This window comes from Carassius carassius, chromosome 2, assembly GCF_963082965.1.
Source record: "Carassius carassius chromosome 2, fCarCar2.1, whole genome shotgun sequence".
Taxonomy (NCBI): Eukaryota; Metazoa; Chordata; class Actinopteri; order Cypriniformes; family Cyprinidae; genus Carassius; species Carassius carassius.
This window is the reverse complement of record NC_081756.1, coordinates 48,710,058-48,732,976: the sequence shown is the minus strand read 5'-3', so window position 1 is coordinate 48,732,976 and position 22,919 is coordinate 48,710,058. Positions and strand designations below refer to the sequence as shown.

Sequence of the window (22,919 nt, the reverse complement as noted above, 5' to 3'; positions counted from 1 at the left end):
CCTTTGACTTGCCGAGAGCAGAAATATCATGAAATATCATGCATCTGCGCTTCCCAAGGGCAGACGTGGAAACTGGCAGAGAAACTGGTGTTTATATTGAGAGACGCTGATGTTGGACTCTGTAAAGCAGCGATCTGGACACGATGAGTGTCTGTTGACTATAAAACAAAGCTTTGAAATGGAAAACGTGTTTAACTCAGTGTTGCAGAGCTGTATGTACAGGATTTCTGCAAGAATAAATCATGTTTCTTAAGCAGCAAATCAGTATATTAGAATGATTTCTGAAGATCATGTGACACTGAAGACACATTTTCAGAAATGATGCTGAAAATCACAGCAATAAATTACATTTTAATATAGCAACGACATAGAAAACATTTATTTTAAACTGTAATAATATTTCACAATATTACTGTTTTACCGAATTGTGGATAAATCAAGGCAGCCCTGGTGAGCAGAAGAGAAGATTACCAAAAAAAAAAAAAAAACTAAGCTCTGGCTTTATATCTGAGTGTTATTCAACGATTCAGCACCTGTGAATGTATTACAGCAAATGCCAAAAACTGCTTATTCAATGTGTGTGTGAGTGAGTGTGTGTGACAGAAGGCCACTCTCGGCCCAATTAACTGCACTAGTACACATCAATCCATTTTCCCAAATTATTAATCAGAGAATAATCAGCTAAACTAATCAAAATATCATCAGCTGCTCTCTGATTACGCACACAATCCAGCTGAAATGGGCCGAATATGCAAGTTCAGTCCCCCGAGGACTGCAGGACTTATTAGAAATGACAATAATTAAAAATGAACCGTGTGATATTTGTATTACTGGTTTAACAAGCTGCCACAGTGCAGCAGAGTTTAACGCTGACATCTCAGCACCTCAAATAAGGGACGTAAGAAACTAATTACAAACGACAGGACAAATAAAGACAACAGAGCAAAGATCCTGAAGTAAGAAACACTACAGAACAGTTTTAGAACAATACCAAAAAGCCAAGTGAAAGTCAGTAAGTACAGGGAAGAACATCAGTAGATTCACAGATTGAATGAATCGCATCAATTGACTCATTTCTTTAGACACATGCTGACATTTACAGAGAGAGCATTGTGTGAGTAAATGAGTCGTTAGCAGCTCTTTAAACGAACCCGATCTAAACAGCGCGTCTCTGTGTGCGCCATTCGTCCGCATGTCAAATTAAATCAATCAAGTCCAATCAATCAAATGTTCAAATTGTATAGTGCTTTTCACAATACACAATTTTTCAAAGCAGCTATATAATAATATAGTGACATTTACAGACAATTAAGCAGTTGAGATTTGCTTAACTTGAACTTAAACTTGTGCATTTAGCAGACACTTTCATCCAAAGTGACTTACAGAGCATTCAAGCTAACAGTTTTTACCTTTTTATGTGTTCTGTGGGAATCAAACCCACAACCTTGCGCTGGTAAGACAATGCTCTACCACTTGAGCCACAGGAACACTATATGGTATATATTGCTTTATTTGAAGTTATCATAATACATACATTTCATCTCCACTTATTTATTTATTAAATTACATTTTAAATGTATCCATGGTAATTGATGATTAAGAGTCATATTTCATTATTGCCCATTATGGCTGGACTGAGTTTCACATGGTGGGGTCTCTCTCTCTCTCTCTCTCTCTCTCTCTGTGCGTATGCGTGAGCATCTGAGTTGAACGAGTGTGAAGTGCGAGAGCGCTGGCCTGCGGGCTGTGTGTGTTTTCTATCTTTTCTTCTTTTCTTTGGCAAAGTTTTTGATGTATTTGTGGAGGTTTTGCTTGGAGCTAGGGAGAGTGTTCAGCGTGTGCTGTCGGAGATGGCAGCAGCGGAGAGCGTACAGCTTGATAAGCTAACGCGACGGAATGGTATTAAAGTCATCTCCACGGAGCGCTGCTCTATAGAGGACTGCATCATAGCAGTTGCTCAAGTTGTGGGATATAAGAGTATCTTGTCGGCATCTAGGATGAACAGTGCATTGTTTTGTTCCTAGATGAAGTGAACAAGGTTAACGAGATAGTCGCTAGTGGAATTGTGTTGAATGATTCGTACACACCGGTAATGCCTTTGATTCAACCGGCGAAAAAGATCTTGTTGTCGAATGTTCCACCTTTTATAAAGGATGAAGTGATCCAAAGAGAACTGGTCAGGCACGGAAAAGTTGTTTCGCAGTTTAAAAAAAATCACCTTAAATTGCAAATCGGCACGTTGAAGCATGTTGTTTCTTTCCGGCGGCAGGTGTATATGATTCTGAACAATGAGAGTGCACATTAAAGTTTAGAATTGATGATTTTGACTATGTGATTTACGTTACATTGGAGACAATGAAGTGTTTTAGGAAGACATCTTGCTCGTGAGTGTCCTGAAAATGTGGAACACGATGCAGTAGGCCTAAGGAATGATATTGGAGGTGAGGGACCGAAAGATAATGTGGAGAATGGGAATCAGGAAAAAGGAGGGGAAGTGCTTGAGAATGGTGAACAAACTAATCAAAAAGAAACTGTAAATGTAACTAATGAGGAAGAAGTAGAATGGGAAATTGAAAAAGCAAATGATGCTGCTAGCCCTTATGTGAATGTAGAAGTCTCAAAAAAAGCTAGGAAAGAGCAGGTTCAAGAAGATCAGATAAAAGAAAAGATGGTTCAAGAAACCATGTCTGACATTGAACACAATAACTCGGATGATTCTGTGACAGGAAGTGAGTGTGAATCCGTAAGTTCAGTTGACTGAGTCTCTCAAAGAAGATCTGGGAGGAGTGCTTACACCCTTGAAAAAATTAAATATTTTTGCAGAACACAAAAGGCATGAAGGGTGTTCAAGTACAAGAGTTTTTTTTCCTGATACTGAAATGTTCATAGAGGCTGCAAAAATGTCAATAAATAAATTGGTTTAGGGGGTCTCACATAACAGGAAGTATACAGGTTAAAGAAACTTGTTCAAAAGGTGAGATCCAAAAGATTAAATGATGAAAAGGAAGTGTTTTAATTTTTCTTTTTTCTTTGTCAATTTCTTGTTTTTGTTTTGCACATTTTCTTTTTTTTCTCATTTATTTATGAGTAATTTAAGACTGGGCAGCCTGAACATGAATGGTGCAAGAGATTTCAGAAAAACAGCAATACTTTATGAGTTGATAAGACAAAAAAAGATTGATGTTATGTTTCTTCAAGAAACACATGTAGTGATAAAAAAATGAAAATGAATGGATGATGGAATGGGAAGGAAAGGTGATAGTGAGCCATAAGACTACCACTAGTGGAGGTGTAGCAATTTTACTAAGAAAAAATATAAATCCAGTCTCATGTGAAGTAGAGCAAGTAGTCGGGGGACAGTTGCTGAAATTTCGGCTTGAGTTTGAACATTTTTCTGTTGTATTTATAAATTTGTATGCCCCAGTATTGGGAAGTGAAAGAGTGTTGCTTTTAAACAAAGTTAGAGATATTGTAAAGAGTTGTAAATCTGAAGAATTTTTATTTCTAGGGGGTGATTTTAATTGTACAGAAGACGATAAAATTGATAGAAATCACAAAGAACCACATATGCCTTCGCAGTGTGTCTTAAAACAAATTCTGAAATAATGTGAATTGTATGACATTTGGAGGGTTCTAAATAAAACACAGAGGCAGTACACATGGACACAAGTGAGGGAACTTTATGTGACAATGGCTAGACTTGACAGGTGCTATTGTTTTAAACATCATTTTAATATTATTAAACAATGTGCAGTTTCTCCTGTGGGCTTCTCAGATCATGGATTAGTCAGTTGTAATGTTTTTTTCACTAATGTAAAGCCAAGAAGTGCTTATTGGCATTTTAATACGGTTTTATTGCAAGATAATTTTTTTTGTGAGGTGTTTGGCCATTTTTGGCAACAGTTTAAGGATAAGAAGTCATCCTTTGATTCTTTGCAACAATGGTGGGACATTGCAAAAATAGAGATACAGCAACTGTATCTCTAATTTAGTGGAATCTGTTAGAGACAGAAAATGTGTTAAAATTTTTAAAGATAAAAATAAAATTTTAGATGATTTGTTGGGGGTTAAAGCACAGGGTGCTCTGGTACGCTCGCGTTTTCAGAGTGTAGCACTGATGGATGGCCCAATCAGTTTCTTTTTTGGACTTGAAAAGAAAAATGGCCAAAATAGAACTATGCATTCCTTGTTATCTGAATCAGGTACAGAAATTATAGAGGCTAAGGAAATAAGAAAAAGAGTGGTAGGTTTTTATTCCGAGTTATATAAGAGTGGTCACGTAGAGGTGAAGTATATAGCCAGTAAGTTTTATGTGAGTTTGCCTAAATTTCCGGATGAAGCAAACACTGAGCTGGAAAAACCTTTTACGAAAGGTGAGCTGTATAACACCCTAAAGAGTGTGGAGTGCGGGAAAGCTCCAGGGATCGATGGAATTCCTGTTGAGTTTTATTAATCATTCTGGGCAGTTTTGGGTGATGATCTTCTGGAGGTGATTAATGACAGCTTGACCAGAGGGTCACTGCCGACAATCTGCCGGAGAGCAGTGATCACCCTGTTACCGAAAAAAGGAGACCTCAGAAACATAAAGAACTGGTGACCTGTGTCACTCTTATGCTCTGATATAAAAATCTTATCTAAAGCCTTAGTGTTTAGGTTGAGAGAAGTGATTGGTGGGGTCATACATATAGACCAAACATACTGTGTTCCCAATAGATCGATCTTTGATAACATTCATTTAATTTGAGATATTTTGGACGTCTCTGGATCATTGGGTTTAGATTTTGGCCTTATTTCCTTAGACCAGGAAAAAGCCTTTGACCGGGTTGAGCATAAGTACCTCTGGAAGACTCTGAGTGAGTTTGGTTTCAGCCCAGGTTTTATTAAAATGATTGGGGTGTTGTATGCAAACATTGAGAGTATACTCAAAATTAATGGAGGGTTGAGTGTTCCTTTTAAAATTACAAGAGGTATTAGACAAGGGTGTGCACTTTCTGGCATGTTGTATGCTTTAGCCTTTGAACCTCTGCTGTTAAGGATTAGGGCAAACATTGATGGGTGGAGTATACCGCAATCTGAATGTAAGATTAAGTTATCAGCTTATGCTGACGATATTGTGGTTATGATAAAAAATCAAGAAGAAGTAAACACTTTACAGGTTATTTTAAATGAGTTTGGTCAATTGTCTTCAGCTAAAGTAAACTGGTGTAAGAGTGAAGCCAGTGTAGGCGGAAAATGGGAAGGTAGATGTATTCCTAAACTACCAGCTGGACTTGAGTGCAAGAAAAGAGGTTTTAAATATTTGGGTGTTTATCTTGGAGATGATTCAATGTGGCAAAAAAACTGGGAAGGGGTTTTGGAAAAAACAAAAGGCCGTCTGGAAAAATGGAGATGGTTTTGGCCAAAGATGTCCTTTAGAGGACATGTGACAATTATTAATAATCTGGTGGCTTCGACGTTCTGGCATCGTTTGGCTTGTATTGTATTATATTGAATGATTCGTACACACCGGTAATGCCTTTGATTCAACCGGCGAAAAAGATCTTGTTGTCGAATGTTCCACCTTTTATAAAGGATGAAGTGATCCAAAGAGAACTGGTCAGGCACGGAAAAGTTGTTTCGCAGTTTTAAAAAAATTGAGCCGCCAAGTGGACTTCTCGCAAAACTGCAGACTGTAATAGTGGATTTTTTCTGGACTAAAATTCACTGGATACCGCAGAGTGTATTCTATCTTCCTAGAGAGGAAGGGGGGCAAGGACTGATACACCTGGTCAGCAGAGGAGCAACCTTTCGCTTACAGTTCATTCAAAGACTTTTAACGGGTCCAGAGGATCTGGTTTGGAGAAATGTTGCTGGATCTATTTTAAGACAAGCTGGAGGTCTGGGTTTGGACTTTACTTTGTTTTTAATGGATTCTAACAGAATTCCACTGAATGGACTGACACCTTTTTATGAGGGGATTTTTAGAGTGTGGAGCTTTTTGAAAAGAGAAGAGGGGTTTCTGAGTCTTCTCTATTTTGGTTATTAGAAGAACCGACTGTGTTTGGAGCCAGGTTGGATGTATCCAATGAAATTGCATGTGGGTTTGAAAATGTAATGTGTACTTCAAAAAAGGTTAAGTTGTGTGAGCTGAGGGAGGTACTGACTTAAATAACTCGCAAGGGGTAGCATCTGGTATAAAATTAAAGTTGGAAAGATTGGCAAGAAAATTGTTGGAGTTTTTAAAACGGAGACTTACGATGGAAGAAAAGTTTCTCCAAACAATAAAGATCCTTTTCCTGAAGTTTTCTTTTTACCTGATCATAAAGGATCTAATGGGGAGATGTTGGAGAACTTGGAAGATTCAAGTATTCACGAGGCTGACCGTAAGAAATTGTATCGAAACTGTGTAAAAGTTTTAAATAAGAAAGTTTTAAATGGAAGAGTAGACACTGTTTGGAGAGACAAATTTGGCTTGGATCAGAGTATAAAAATATAGCAAAATATAGCTACAAGCAGCAATTAGAGGGCCAAGCACTACATAAGCAAGCCTCAGACCAACTGCAGGAATGAGTAATTAAATACTGCCAAATACTGTGACAGTATCTGGCCTTAGAAAAGTTGGGTTCGGGTGCCAGGGGTTAAAACCACCACAATTATTGACTTTAAATACATCATTAGCTATATTACATACAATGATGACACTATTATATTATATGGAATAAATAAAACAAGGAACAACAGGGAAGTTGATTCAAAAGTTTTCTATTCATAATCAATTCCAATTCATTTACTCCAATTCAGTACATTACATTTAACACAGAAAAAGAAAAGAAATAACTGGAAATAAAATAATAAATCACAATTTTATTGCCAAGCCCAGGAACATTTACCTTTTAAATACCTTAGAAATATAAATGAGTGGCAAATAAATCGGCAAACAATTAAATAATTCCAACAATTAAGCTTACCTTGTCACTCAAACTACTGGGCCTGAAACGTAATTCATAACATCACACAATAATTACAACTGAAATCGGCAACTCGAGCGCCAACATAAATAAAATGAAATCTCCCTACACCAAAAACCTCCTCAAAACACACTACATATAATGCCCTGAATTAGCATTGAAATCACCATCATAACTTCACAACCAATTGGAAAAAGCTCTCTCTCTCAAAAACTCCATTTACATGCAAATTATTCCTTCTTATTGTTTTACGAAATTCAATGAGGTAATCACATTCCTCAAAATAGGAATCGTAAGCATTAATACACAAAAGACCGCAGCATTAAATGTAGTATGAACACATTAATGCAAAGCGGGCTACCACAACACTCACAAACCGTGCGCTAGTGTGACCATGACCTGGAATAACCCGCACACCTAACCAAGGCGAGAGAGAGAGAGACGCAATCATACTTCCTTAAATAACTTCCTACCTGGTTCCCCGTATACACGCTCAAGAGCGACACCCCCAGTACTAAATAGAAAATCACAAATCAGTGACGACGGTCACAGTAAGATTACTTTAGTCAAAATGGCTGAAAATTCATAAATACAACCACTAGTAATATGGTTTATGGGCTTATCATTTTTGACCAATAGGTTATCAAATTAATGTTGCATGGTCAGTGTGAGGTGAAAATGACACATACAAAGTCTGGAGTCAATATGTCAAAAAATTGCAGAGATGTAGCCTCAGATGCATATTTCCAGCAAATTCATTGACGTGCTAAACAAGAACCGTTTCGTATATCGACACAAAATTCATAACATTTTGCCAGCATGGTCTGAAGATGATCCTAGTCAAATTTAGTGAAAATCGGACTGACGGTCTCGGGGGAATTCGAAAAAGTATGTTTTCAACATAAACCATAAAATAAAGTATTAGCATTTTATAAATTTCATTATAACTTTATACCTCAAACTCAAACATAACTCAAACTTATTGAGTACCATCAGGGCATGGTGTCAACGGTGCTTACCGAGTTTCCTAACCATACGTCAAGGCGTTAGTAAATTACAGCATTTTATGACAAAATTCAAAATGGCCGATTCTTAAAATGACAGACATGTGAAAATTGGATACCATTAATATATTAATTGGATATATTAAAACTTTACGTTATAAAAAAAAAAAAAAGAATAATAAAAAAAACATTATTGTTGAATGTTCTCTGAACATAAAAAGTAGTAACATTAAAAAAAAAAAATATATATATATATATATATATATATATAACATGTTATGAACACTGTATGCTATCTATGCTATCGTTTGAGATCATTAGTGAAGCCCCTGTAACACACACACACACACCTGAACAAGCTAATCAAGGTCTACAGGATCACTAAACACTTCCTCAGATTGCTGGAGCCAAACTCTTCAGAATCAGTATAAGAAGGACAGGACAAGGCCCGAGGACCTACAGCGCAAAGTCTTCACCTTTACAGTATGTAGGCACCAAATAATTGCTCAAAACTGGAAAGAGCACTGTCACAATTCATAAGAGATAGCGTGACAGGAAGAAGCAGTTGTGGCATCTCGGATAAGCTGCTGAAAGAGTCATGATGTTCTGCTCCAGCGCTTTAACCCCATACATCCTACAGCGCGTCTTCAGAAACGACCTGCCAGAACCTTTGACACCATTGATCACCATGATCTCTGGACTAAGATGGAAAGGGCTGCCAAATTTCTGCAGCAGATCCATGACGGCGTCCAAGCTCATGAGGCTAAGAGTAAGATTCAGAGATTCTAGATGAGTGAAAAACAAGGATGTGGAACAGCTCCTCTCATCTTTGAACTCTTCCTGACATCTAAGATAACCACCATTCCTCTTATTCCAGATGATCATGTCCTGCTGCAGTTTCTTCAACATCCATTTGCACTGTATTTATATTGACGCATCTGATTCAACTGATTTGTCCTCTTCTCTAGCGTTCATCCTTATCTAGATGTCTAATAAACCTGACATTGTATATTGTGAATATTGTTGTCTCTCTGACCACTTTGGTTTAATTTGTGTGCTAAATGTACGAATGTAAATGTGCATCCCTGGTAACTGACCTTATGACCTCCAAAGTTTTTCTGCATGATCTACCAGCTGTGCAACAGGAACATCCACGAGCCACAGCATAAGGTGCAGTAACATTCAGCTTTTTTTGAGCAAAATCATTTCTATTGGAATCCTTGCGATAGCGACTTTCGTGTGAGGATGGAAGCTCCCCACGCTGCTTGGTTTGAATGTGATTTCTGTGTGAGTTGTGCTTCATGCATTAGACAATGGACCTGTGTTTGCCTGACAATTTTTACTGAATTTCTAAACTTAGAAATCTTGTGGTGATTAATAAACTACTAAAGTCTATGACTTTATCAAAATACGACAACGACAGTAGTGAATGCATCTTGCATGACAGCACAATATTTTACCGAAATACAACTATTTGAAGATCTGGAATCTAAGGGTGAAAAAAATACCAAAATTTTGAGAAAACTGCCTTTAAAGTTGTCCAAATGAAGTTCTTAGCGATGCGTATTACTTATCAAAAATTGGGTTTGGATATATTAAAGGCAGGACATTTACAAAATATAATCATCGCGGAAAATGATCTTTACTTAATATTCAAATGGTTTTGGGCATACATCTATATTTTGACCCATACAATGTATTAAAGTGTACATTTTATTTTATAATACATCATATTGTTTTGTTTTAAATGTCTCCCTTTACTAAGAAAATAAATATATTTTCACTGCACCACTATTATTTATTATTATTATTTTTTTAATTATGCACCTATCTTTTTCAACTTGGGGAAACATGACATGTCCATCCCAGCGTAACTGCACCTTAATTCACTCATATGCAGGATTCCTGGACTACATGGTGCAATTTTAGGTAGATTTTAGGTCCTCAGGATCATTTCTCCCACCTGTTTTGTATTTGAGCAGCAGCTCCCAGATGCCTCTGCGTGCATAAGGATCGACTCCCGCTGTCGGCTCGTCCAGAATCACAACATTGGATCCTCCCACGAACGCGATGGCGACCGACAGCTTCCTCTGCATCCCACCTGCACACAGACAGCAGACAGTTGGCAAATCTCCACAGAAAGAGTGAGCAGAATGCATGAACGCTGCTGATGCAAACGCACCTGAGAGGTTCTTGACGAGGTCTTTGCGTTTGTGAGGCAGACCCACATCTCGAATCATCTGATCAATCTCTTTCTTCACCTCTTTAGAGCTCCGACCCTTCAAACGAGCGTAGAAGTAAATGTGCTCTTCTACTGTCAGACTGAAACACACAACACACAAACATGAACAAATGCTAACTTATGCAATAGTCACACATACTTGTACAGAAATATATAATAAATATTCATAAACATGTATAAACAGGAGAGGACGACAGACAAGTTTTCACGTTTTTTTGTTCATAAAACAGTGTTGTGTAGAACTACTTTCTTACGCAACTGATTCTGGTATTATTTTAGTATTATTTATATGCTATTAGTGTTTAGTAATATTTTTGAATAAAAGTAGCACAGTGGTATTATTTCCATGTTTTCTGTTTTGATTTCAATTTTAGTTTAAGTTTTAGAAATTGTGTTATGTGTTTTTATATGTACAGGTGCATCTCAATCAATGAGAATATCGTGGAAAAGTTACTTTATTTCAATAATTCAACTCAAATTGTGAAACTCGTGTTTAAATAACGTGTATTAAATAAATTCACTGCACACAGACTGAAGTAGTTTAAGTCTTTGGTTCTTTTAATTGTGATGATTTTGGCTCACATTTAACAAAAACCCAAATAAATTCATCTCAAATTAGAATACTTCATAAGACCGATAAAAAAGCATTTTTAGTGAATTGTTGGCCTTCTGGAAAGTATGTTAATGTACTCTCCATGTACTCAATACTTGGTAGGGGCTCCTTTTGCTTTAATTACTGCCTCAATTCAGTGTGTCATGGAGGTGATCAGTTTGTGGCACTGCTGAGGTGGTGTGGAAGCACAGGTTTCTTTGACAGTGGCCTTCAGCTCATTTGCATTGTTTGGTCTCTTGTTTCTCATTTTCCTCTTGACAATAGCCCATAGATTCCCTATTGGGTTCTGGTCTGGCCAGTCAAGCACACCAACACCATGGTCATTTAACCAACTTTTGGTGCTTTTGGCAGTGTGGGCAGGTGCCAAATCCTGCTGGAAAATGAAATCAGCATCTTCAGAAAGCTGGTCAGCAGAAGGAAGCATGAAGTGCTCCAAAATATCTTGGTAAAGGGGTGCAGTGACTTTGGTTTTCAAAAACACAATGGACCAACACCAGCAGATGTCTTCAAGCAACTTGGGCTTTGAGCTTCTCCACCCTTCCTCCAGACTCTAGGACCTTGGTTTCCAAAACTTGCTCTCATCTGAAAAGAGGACTTTGGACCACTGGGCAACAGTCCAGATCTTCTTCTCCTGAGCCCAGTTAAGACACCTCTGATGTTGTCTGTGGTTCAGCAAATTCCTTGACACGTCTGTGTGTGGTGGCTCTTGATGCCTTGACCCCAGCCTCAGTCCATTCCTTGTGAAGTTCACTGAGATTCTTGAATCGATTTTGCTTGACAATCCTCATAAAGGCCCTTTCACACCGGATGCGTAACGAAAAAGCGAAACGAAAAAGCGAATAGTTCGCGTGCGAATAGTTCGCGTCAAAACCATTCACATCAGCCGCGACGCGAATTTGCGATGTCTGTGACGTTCAGAGAGCTTCAACATTCCAAAACTTTCGCGCCGACAGTTGAGAAAATGGACACTTCAACATCATCATCCAGTGAAGACGAGCTTTTCATTTTCTTTAATAGACAGAAAAGAAGGTTTTGGGTGCACCCAGTCCTAAAGAACAGAGAGTCTGAAGGGGAGTATGCCAATCTTGTACAGGAGCTAAAACTTTATCATGGCCGGTTCCGCACTTACTTTCGGATGTCTGTGGGACAATTCGAGAAGCTCCTTCAGATAGTGGCACCGCATCTGACGAGACAAACCACAAACTTCAGGGAACCAATTGATCCGGAGCAGCGTCTGGCAGTCTGCTTAAGGTGAGCTGTCCTCTTAAAAACATCAGCCCATAGAACACACACACAAGTAATCAGAAGATCCGTCATTTTTGCTGTGACGTCACCTTTGTTTCCTTGTATGTGATTGGCTGAAGCCTTTTTGTCGCCTCAAAAGTAAAAAAAAATCGACATCGAAGCGAAAAAAATAAAAGTCATTTTTTCGCCTCAGCACATTCGCGTTCGGTGTGAAAGCACTCATTACACAAACAGCTGATAAAAAAATAAAACCATCGCGCGAATTATTTGCGCGTCAAAATCGTGTCCAGTGTGAAAGGACCTTAAGGCTGCAGTTCTTTCAGTTAGTTGTGCATCTTTTTCTTATCCACACTTTTTCCTTCCACTCAACTTTCTGTTAACATGCTTGGATACAGCACTCTGTGAACAGCCAGCTTCTTTAGCAAAGAATGTTTGTGGCTTACCCTCTTTGTAAAGGGTGTCAATGATTGTCTTCTGGACAACTGTCAGATCAGCAGTCTTCCCCATGATTGTGTAGCCTAGTGAACCAAACTGAGAGACCATTTTTGAAGGCTCTGGAAACCTTTGCAGTTGTTTTGAAAGTTGTTTTGTTTTTGAAAGTTTTGTTTTAGAAACATTTTCATGAGCAACAGAAACTCTTTTCATATACTGCTTAATACAGCACCATCTTTTCAAGAATAAAGTTCAACATAATCATTTATCTATTTAAATACTAATAAAGTGGGGGTATATGCTTTTATCAGTGTTGTATAATAAATGTGACTCAATACAACAGTTCGACTACACTAAAAAAGCTTTTACCATTGTAAAAACACAGATGTGGCCATTATTGGAAATGAAAAGTTTCAAACAACCTGAAACACACAGGAATGTTGTCATGTGGTGAATCTGGCCAAACGTGAAACAGCTGTGTCGTCATCAGAATTATGAGAGATTAATAGTGAAGTGAAAGTGTGTGAATTGAACTAAACTGAACTGAACTGTGATTGCCTGCAGCTCTGAACTCTTTTTTGCATGTAAAACCATTTTGGATTTGAACTAATTTTTTGAGGATTTATTTTGAAAGAACACTTTTGGTCATTAGCTGTCAAACATTTTTTCAGTATTCAGATTTTGAACCAATGAAACACTGAATCTGTTTCCTCATATGTTTGTCTGTGTTTGTGGAGGAGGTTTTACTCGTTGAAGAGGACGTTGTGTTGTGGACACATTCCCAGGTGAGTCCTGATGGTGTCCATGTCGGAGCGGATGTCGTAGCCGTTAATGTAAGCCGTACCCGAGGTGGGAGCGAAAAGACCCGTCAGTATCGACCTGTTTAAACGAGAAAAATACATAAAAATAAACCTCTACTGTAAGGGAGATTTCATGTTTAGAAACCGCATGCCACTTTTTACTTTGCATTCTTTAGATCTGAACTCTATTACGTGTGTGCATAATATCTACAGTGGCACTTAAGTTGCAATTAAAATGTATGCATGCACGTTTTTAAGAAATATAAAACAAGCACACATTTCAATTAAAACGATTCACAAAATGAATAAACTTTGCAGCTAATGTGATGAACTGCATCTTTGTTTGGGAGAGAAGCGGCTTAAAATGATTTAAAGTGGCTCAGAAAAGTTAGTCCATTATCATTTGTTTGTAGATTCCTCTCTCATATTTTCTGTCTAATGCAATGAGGTATTTCTAAGTCTAATATGTTTTTTAGTTGCTTAAACTATGCATACACAACCTGCAAAACATAACATACATATTTTCATTTTTATTGCAGTTTAAGTCAGTTTATTATGTGATTTGATCATTTTAATTTTTTTATTATTAATATTTGTATATAATTTAAATATTTTATTTCATACATTTATTTCTTAATTTTATTTATTTTTATTTTACTTTCAAATTTAGTATTTGTATTCCTTCAAATAATTATAGATTAAGTGAATAAATTATATTTTTCTTTAAGCTTTTTTTTTTGTTTTGTCTTGTTTTTCATCTGATATTTTTCAGGTTATATTGCGAATTATATTTAAATTTAGTTTTATTATTGTTTTTATTTTTGTTTTAATACCTCTGTACAACACTTTGGTTGTAACTTCTGTTGTTTTGAAATGTGCTTTATGAATTAATAAACTGTGAAAACTCTGCACCATAAACCAGACTGACATTTCCAGTTTTGACAACAGTTTGAAATTTCAAGCAAGTAAAGTGAACTTTGACGGGGTCCAGAACATCTAGTGTTTTATTGTCTATGACCATAACTCAAGGTGTATGAGGCACGTGTGAAACCTACATGGTGGTGGTTTTTCCGGCTCCATTGTGTCCTAAAAACGAGGTGATGTGATCCTGATAGAAGTCCAGACTGAGTCCGTCCACAGCCAGTTTATTTCCCGTCTTATAGACCTTCACCAGGTTTCTGATACAAACTCCGGGCTTCATCCCAAGCGGAGGTTTTTCCAGGTAACCTGCAGCACACGAATTCATTCAGCTGGACTCTGACAGGGAATCATCTGTTCAGATCTGCATACTGTGTGTGTGTGTGTGTGTGTGTGTGTGTTACCGCTCTGATTCTCCAGCTCATGAAGCAGGTCAGGATGGGCATCAGATCCCACCGGAGTCCCGCACCAGTATGAGGATGTGAAGGGAAAATACCAGGGCTTCGGGATGCCATACTGACCTGAAGAAAGTCAAGTGTTTAAGCACGTCTGATTTTATCTATAGTTTTTTGTAGCCCATATATGTTAGTCAGGATTCTAGCACTAAAAAACAGAAATCACAAGCTCATAATGGAAGTGAATATTTCTCAAGATCAGGACTTGAAAACTGGAACCTATTCACACCAGGAAAAAATACACTGTCTGCAAACTGGCATTCAAATCTATGTTTTAACATTTTTTAGCCTCTTCTGCTCCCCAAGGCTGTATTTATTTGATCACAAATACAGTAAAAACAGTAATATTGTGAAATATTATCACAGTTTTAAATAACTTTTTTTTCTATTTGAAAGTATTGTAAAATCATTATTATGATTTCTGAAGATCACATGACACTGAAGACTGGAGTAATGATGCTGAAAATACAGCTGCGCATCACAAACATATATATATATAGATATATGTAATAATATTTCACTTTTTTACTGTATTTTTGATCAAATAAACGCAGCCTTGGTGAACATAAGACATCTTTCAAAATTTGATTCCACATAATACTTTTATTTCAAACGATTAAGAAAAAAAAAATATGCCATGTTTTGTAGATGTTTGAATGTCTTCGTACCAGGATAGACGTTCTCGATGTACCAGGTGAGTATCCAGTAAATGAAGGCGTCGAACAGCATCATGAAGATGGAGACGATGAAGGAGTAGCGGTCGTTCTCCTGCGGACTGACCCGGATGTTGCTCCACTGAATGCCGATGCCCTGCTCTTCATAACGGGAGAAATTCTCACAGCCGTATCCGAACGCCACACACGACAGCAGGCTCTGTTGAGATGGAGACGGAGAGGTCAGACGCACGTCTGATCCACGCCATTAATATAGATGTACATTTTTCTCACGTCATGTGCATTTTTACTCTGGTATGAATATGAGATCAGAAGAGCGGTGTTACTGCCATCCACAATTACAAAGTAAACAGTATCTCTGTGTGTGTGTGTGTGTGTGTGTGTGGGTAGGCTTCATGGTAATGGGCTTGCAGGTTCATTCATCTAGACTAGACAGTGGCACCTGAATGCCATCTCTGTCACACACACACACACACACATACACAGATAAGAGGTAGACTTCCACACACTGCTGAATATAGCGAATCTCTTCTTGTGAGATAAAGGTCACTCTGATTGGTCACAATGACGGAAGTGTGGCTCATTTAGTTGCTCTTTCTCTTTCTCAAAGAGCAAAAGTGCCAATTCATCGCTCTTCTTTTCAGGTGGGGGTCATCACTATCTCTCTCTCTCTCTCTCACACACTGATGTACATCCTCACTGGAGATGAATGGAGGAGCTCCTCCAGAGGAGATCTGAATCTCCTCCTGTGGATTTGTACCTTAAAAGCGGAGCGCTTCATTGAGTCTGTATGAGTAAGTGACACAGGTCAAATAACACATTCTCTTCTCTCCTTATTTCTAACTTTCTTCTCTTTTGTTTCATGATCCTGGGCAGATCTTGGGCTTTGTTGTAAAAAAAAAAAAGGAGGCCAAAGGCCAAAAAAGGAGTAGCACTCTTTTAAAATGAGTAATATAGTTTTAAAGGATATACTTAATTTTGATATACTTGTTATTTTTTTCTGTTGGTTTTAGTTTTTTGGCAAATTATAATAATAAAAAATGTTTACAGCAAAAAGTACACTTTAGCATACTTTTAAAAATAGCATTTATTACACATATAATATACTTATAAATATACTTAAATAAAATGCTTTACAGTTAAAACATTTATTAAATGCAACTTTGGAGTATTTCTGACCCACTTAAGTAGGACTTAAGTACATATTAATATGCAATATCACAATTATGTCTACTGGCTTTAAAAAAAAAAAGTTAAATCACTTACACATTTGCAATTAAACATTGTACATTGAAATTCCAAGTTAGTGCATTTAAAATATATTAAATGTAATACGGAATAGCTCACTAGTTGAAATGACCATCAAGTTATTTACAAGTGATTTAGTATGTTAGTCAATACATCAAAATAAGTGTACTTCTTTAAAACGTGACAAAATATTATTCAAATATGATGATTTAATATACTTTAACTTTTAATCTGATATTATTTCAAATGTGTCTTTTTAAAAGTGTCCCTAAGTGTTAGAAAATGACGCTGTTTAAGTCACTTAAGTGGTCTTTTATTTACATTATATGCAAGTACATTTGGTTTTTTTTTGTTTTGTTTTTTTTTCATTTTATTTAAGATTTGAGTTCTTTCAGAACTGCTGACTCTGGATCTGCTTTCAGCATCTGATGATTTGATGTATTCGGTCACGAGATCTCCGGGTTGGTACAGAGGTGTGTTGAATGTCTCACCGTGGCGATCTTGGCGCCGAAGCCCAGGACGTCCCTCCAGGCGTAGCAAAGCACATGAGGCAGGTAGAGCAGGAAGTAAATGAGACCCCCACAGGCGGCTGCCAGATTCGCCCGAGAGAAAAACACACTGATGAAAAAGCACTGCATGACAGTGGCCACGCAGAAGACCAGGAGGAAGACAAAGATCACAGACGGGTCGCTGTATCGCAGAACCTTTCCATACTGAGAGAGAGAGAGAGAGAGAGAGAGAGAGAGAGAGAGAGAGAGGAGAGAAAAATAATGGAACCACATTGTTATTGTCAAACATTTGCTGAGAGAAAAGATGGATTCGTCAATGGAGCGTGAAAACATTCGGCCGTATCCACGTGAAAGCTTTTCAGAGCCTCTAATGAACGTTGTGTTTGTGTTTCCATGGACGCATTAGTAATACAACCTGATAATTACAAAGCACAACAACACACTGAAAAAACACACTTCTGAGAGAAGAGATTACATCTGTCAAGAGCAGTTAGAGAGAGAGAGAGAGAGAGAGCTGATTAAAGACAGATCTGTGATTGAATAAGCGGTGTGCATCATGGCTCTGGTGGGTTGAGCTAAATAAATCATGGGTGCACTCAAAGATAAGCTCATATGTCATGTTCTTAAACCTGCTGGTCCCACACAGGGTCATGCTGCCCAACCAAAACTTTCCATTCACAAACACTGCACCATCTGATCTGACACCAGCTTTGACACTCCAGAGCAGTGGTTCATTATGGCTTGACTGGCTTATTAATAAATTAGATGATTGCTATCATTAATTTCATGATAAAGTACTTCAGTAACATACCTCACAGTTATGTTTTGGTGAATGTAATATAAGTTTTTGGTAGCACTTAGTAAATATGATTGATAAAGTTATGGATTGTAGGATAAACGAAAGGGTGAAAAGGATGTTGAATGAGACTCCAAATGAGAGCTGAGATATTAGATGGACACAACTTCTGGGATGCACAAAAAAGTATTTTTAATATTTGACACTTTAAATTGACCTGCTTTTATATGCTACCTGCTGTCCCTGCCTAGATTCAAATAACCTTTTGATAACTTCATGTAAACTTACAGTTTATTTTCACACACTGAAAAAAATAAGAAATCAACAAATCTAAATTAAATAAATTAAATCTAATTTAACTGCTTTTATTAAAGTCAAATATACTGTTTATCATTACTGAATTAACCTAAATGCATTAATATATACCAATACAACTATTTTATGGGTTAAATAATGTAGAAATAGCCCTTTATTATGAAGTTACCAGTTTTTTTTTTCAGAGTACATTAGGTGTAATGGCCTTCATGGTTACATTCCTACTAATCAAGACTATGTGCAATCAATACATTACACTTACAATGAGTTAGCAGCAAAAATCAGACTGCATTTGGTTTTTACAGTTTCTTTATTATGCCTCTGACAGTTGTTCATTGAGCTTGCATCTAAATGTAGTAATGACCAAAGGACATACTGTAAATAATAATTGGTGATATTTTTTGGTAACCAGTATACAGTGGCACTTCCCATTCTTTTTGACTATCCAAAGGGGTAAATATGAAAACACGATGAAAATAAGTGTACTAAACTGATAAATCAATTAAACCTATTGTTATTTTCAGAAGTTTGTGTGTGAATTAAATTAATATGTTTTTAGTTGTTTTACCTAAATGTATTTTTTTTCTTCTTTTTTTGACTTTTTCAATCATATTGAGGCCCATAATTATATACAGTCTTTTTGGCATTATAATGTTCATCAAGTTGCAACAGCATCTGACTTTACCAGCTTGAGAAACTAATAGATAATCACTGTCTATTAAAGACCAGAATACAAGTCAAGTCTAAACAGGTTTTCATCTATTCAGCGGGACGGGCTAAAATGTTTATGAACCACTACTAGTGCAAAACTGAGGAAGCTCTCTGATCCAGTGTACTCCAGATCAGATCTTGGATCCGGTGTACAGCAGTGTTTGTGAATGGCAGTGAATCAGTGATAATCACCTTGAGAATAACAGTGAGGAGCGCGGCGCTGACGGCGAGAGGCAATGTGCTGCTGATGGCCCAGCTCAGCCAGTAGGTAGAGCTCTTCAATCCCATCATCCTCACAGTCTCCTTCAGACGAGCCTCCTTCTCCTGAACCACACCCTTGACTATCAACGCAACCGAGAAGATCCACGCCAAAGTCATATAAAGAGGCAGGGAGCGAGTCAGAGATCTCAGAAACCTGCACATGCACACACAAACAAGCATGAAAGCCACCTTGCAATCTTAATTCAAAGAGTTATATCACATATATACAGATCATACAACCAAGCAGAGTTCTTCCCAAACCAACAGGTTTCTATATATCATTTAACACGGACACCACAGAAAATATGCTATATGTCACTAAAGCCCTGCGGCTGCAAAGAGCTGCCTCTAGATCATTTCTGCTACTGCCTTTAGTACATTAAATCCCAGAATACTCCTGTCTATTGGGAATCACAGGAACTTCACCCTGCTGGCTTGAGATCTATGTCACTAGAATATACTTCAGGATAACTTGGAGGGAAAGAGACTCACAGTCACATCAACCGATCACTGGGGTACCACAGGGTTCGGTGCGTGGCCCACTTCTCTTCTCAATTTACTCAAAACCACTGGAGACGATCATTCTGACACATGCATTTTTGTTAGCACTGCTACTTCTTGTTTTAACCTGACAGCCCCACAGCAGGTGCATAGATCTAGACATGTCAACACTATCTTACCTACACTCATATTTATAATGTAATGCTCCCTGCAGAAGTCTGCTGTCAGTGAGTGAGTGGTGCCTCATGGTACATTCACAAAGAGGCATAAGATCACTTCTTAAACTTTCATTGTCACTGTCAACATGCTTGTAAATACATAAATAGTTCTTACAATTTTAAATGATGGTCAAAACATACCTCCGTCAGCTCATCTGCTCTGACTATCTGACTAATCAACAGAACTGTGTAAAAATGGTCAGTGCATCTAAATAGGGAAGCACACAGCAATGCATTTAGCCAAAGTGGTTAATAAACACCCAGTAATGCAATTAACAAAGTCCTCCATCAATTTACACCATGCAGCTTAATTTTAAATTCAGCACTAATCTGATGATTCCCTGCACATTCTATCCATTTTCGCCATGGAAACGAAGCGACGATGAAAGAGTTTCAGAAAGTAACAAGCTGAGAAAGCTGAATAATCACACCACTGATTATAAGGACTTCTATAACAGGTCTATAGAGAAGCACAGAATTGACCTGTTTCACAAGAAAAATAAATACACGACTGCAGGGTAAAGCTGATTCCACTACTGGTTTGCGGCTATAACATTAGCATACTTCTCATATTGTCCTTATTGTGTATTCCATTATATAATATACATAAAAATGCATTTACATTTGGTCAAAACTTATTTGGTCATACTTATTCCCAGCACAGATGGTTTCCAATAACAGTGAAATTCAATCCAATGCAAATTCAATATACTGAAGCTGCTATAAAAATGACAAAGATATTGTGTATGCCCATTAGAATGAAACCAGGTTATTATATCTGTTATTTCCCAGATAATCATGTACACATTATCCGCCTTAGTTTTCAATGTGTAAGTAAGCCATTTTCTGTGAATGTGGAGACTTCCGGTTCATTAGCCGCTGAAGAGAAATAACAAGGAGAATAGTAAAGTGCAGTAAATGGTAAAACTGTTTGCTCTACAAACCAGTGCATTCATAATTAAGATAATACATTAAAATAATATGGTAAGACACCCCAATTTGCCATATCAAGCAGCAAATAGAGCTGTTTTGTACAGCTAATAATGGCTGGAAGCAAATGAGACCAGAAGCCAGACCCATAAAAATTACAAATGGCCGTGCATGCTCTTATGGGAAAAATAAGGTAGATACTTTCATTTCAAAACCACAGTAACAGAGCAGCCAAGTTCAACATGGTAATGTACAATAAATAATAACTCATAATGATGGCATCTGCAATGTGCAGTGCTGCATCATTAGGTACGCTTGGAAAATTGACAAACAGATAGGCTAACATATCTTAGCACGTTGTCGCTAGCATGTTTTAACATGCCATTAACATTACCTAACACATCACGAGCATGTTTTAACATTTTGGTATCTGTTTTAAAACATGCTAGCAACAAGCTCAACATGCTATAAACATACTAGCAACATGTTCGGAACATGATTAACATGATGGCAACATATTAATTCCTGCTAGCAACATGCTAAAATGTTAGTCATGTACTCATAGACAGTAAAAGAAATGGACACAGTGATCCCATTGGATTCAACAGAGACAAGTGAAGTCAATTAGAAGCACGCACTTCCAGGGGGTCGAGCGAACTGCGCAGACTCAAACTGAGCTTGATGACGTAAATGTCATGTGAGCAACCTGTCTGACAATTTTAAGTCTTCTAATCGCTGTGCCAAGAGAAATCTGAATCACCCACCGAATCTTGCAGATGTTGTTGAACTATTTTGTCCCGTTGCTTTTATAAACTTTCTATGGGCTTCTCCCTTGACTTTATCTCTCCACGTCCCCCCGATAGCCTCATAGACAGTAAAAGATTGCCTGCGAGCTTCTCCTCCTGTCCATATGGTAATTTATCTACTGTGCGACAGAGAGTCGCAGGTTATGACGCAATTGTTAGCCTATTTTTTACAAAAACTGCTTCTACGGGGCCACAGCGTAAGATACAAGGTAATGGGGCCTTTTATACATTTTCGTGTTTCTTTAGAAATAATGAATGGACAAACTGAATCATCAAACGCCTCAGATGTAAAGTTATTCGCTGTCAAAGTGACGCCAAAATGAATGGGAGTCAATGGAATGCTAACAGCAGGTGGGGATCCACTAGCCAATGGCGGCGCCCAGGGATGCTTCAATAAAATATGAAACCCTGCCCCCCTGCAACATGTTAATTAATGCTAGAAATGTGCTAAAACATGACACCAAAATGACAATTCATGCTAATAATCTGTTAAATGTGCTATGAACATGATAATAACATTCAATTTAATGTCAACAACATGCTTAACATATTAACTATGTGTTAAAACATACGAAAAACATGCTAGCAACATGTTAAAACATGTCCATTTAGGTTAACTTGGTACACATGCTAGAAACATGGTAGAATTCATGTTAACAATGTGCTACATGCATGCAAACAACATGCTAATCCATGGTATCAACATGTTAAACACGCTAGCAACAAATGTGTTTAACAACATGTTAATTCAGGATGACAACTTGATAAACATGCTAACACATGCTACAGTACCATAGTGTTAAAGCATGTGAGCAACAAGCTAATCATGCTACAAACAAACTAGCAACATGCTAACAACATACTAAATATTAGAAACATGTTAGCAGCATGTTAAATATATGGGTTTTAATATGACGATGAACGGTTTTATGAAGATGGTACGAGCAAGTTAATGAGATAAACATAAGTGAGATGACAGAAGTGTCTCTGACAGAAACTGAAGGAGTTCAGGTCTGTGAGGGGAGTGAACTGACAAAAGATGATTTTCCCAGCACTACACGCTATAGTTCTCACTTTGAGCGCACACATGGAGAGCCGGAGCAAACAGACAGAGAGAACAAACTAAATGAACTGACACAGGGAACGACATGACTGAGCAGTTCAGTTTAGAAAGAGACCCAAAGCGCCTGTGGCAGTCTGAAGCTGTGTGAATATTGCTGGAACTTCCTCATAGCAAAAGTGCTGTCAGATGTGTGATGCTGCTTTAAAACAAGTTCAAACATTTACACAATAT

The 22,919-nt window shown here is 37.6% G+C and overlaps 1 protein-coding gene across 1 annotated transcript in view; it reads right to left on the bottom strand.

Moving 5' to 3' along the window:
- LOC132111366 (phospholipid-transporting ATPase ABCA1) overlaps positions 1 to 22,919 on the bottom strand; it is a 143,008-nt gene that overhangs the window by 63,627 nt on the left and 56,462 nt on the right. Inside the window, exons 16-22 of the mRNA XM_059518590.1 lie at positions 17,070 to 17,291; positions 15,325 to 15,529; positions 14,606 to 14,722; positions 14,339 to 14,510; positions 13,231 to 13,362; positions 10,134 to 10,273; positions 9,915 to 10,052 (exon numbers count right to left, since the gene is read on the bottom strand). Of these exons, the coding sequence (XP_059374573.1) occupies positions 9,915 to 10,052; positions 10,134 to 10,273; positions 13,231 to 13,362; positions 14,339 to 14,510; positions 14,606 to 14,722; positions 15,325 to 15,529; positions 17,070 to 17,291 (1,126 nt within the window). The remainder of the gene's footprint in view (positions 1 to 9,914; positions 10,053 to 10,133; positions 10,274 to 13,230; positions 13,363 to 14,338; positions 14,511 to 14,605; positions 14,723 to 15,324; positions 15,530 to 17,069; positions 17,292 to 22,919) is intronic.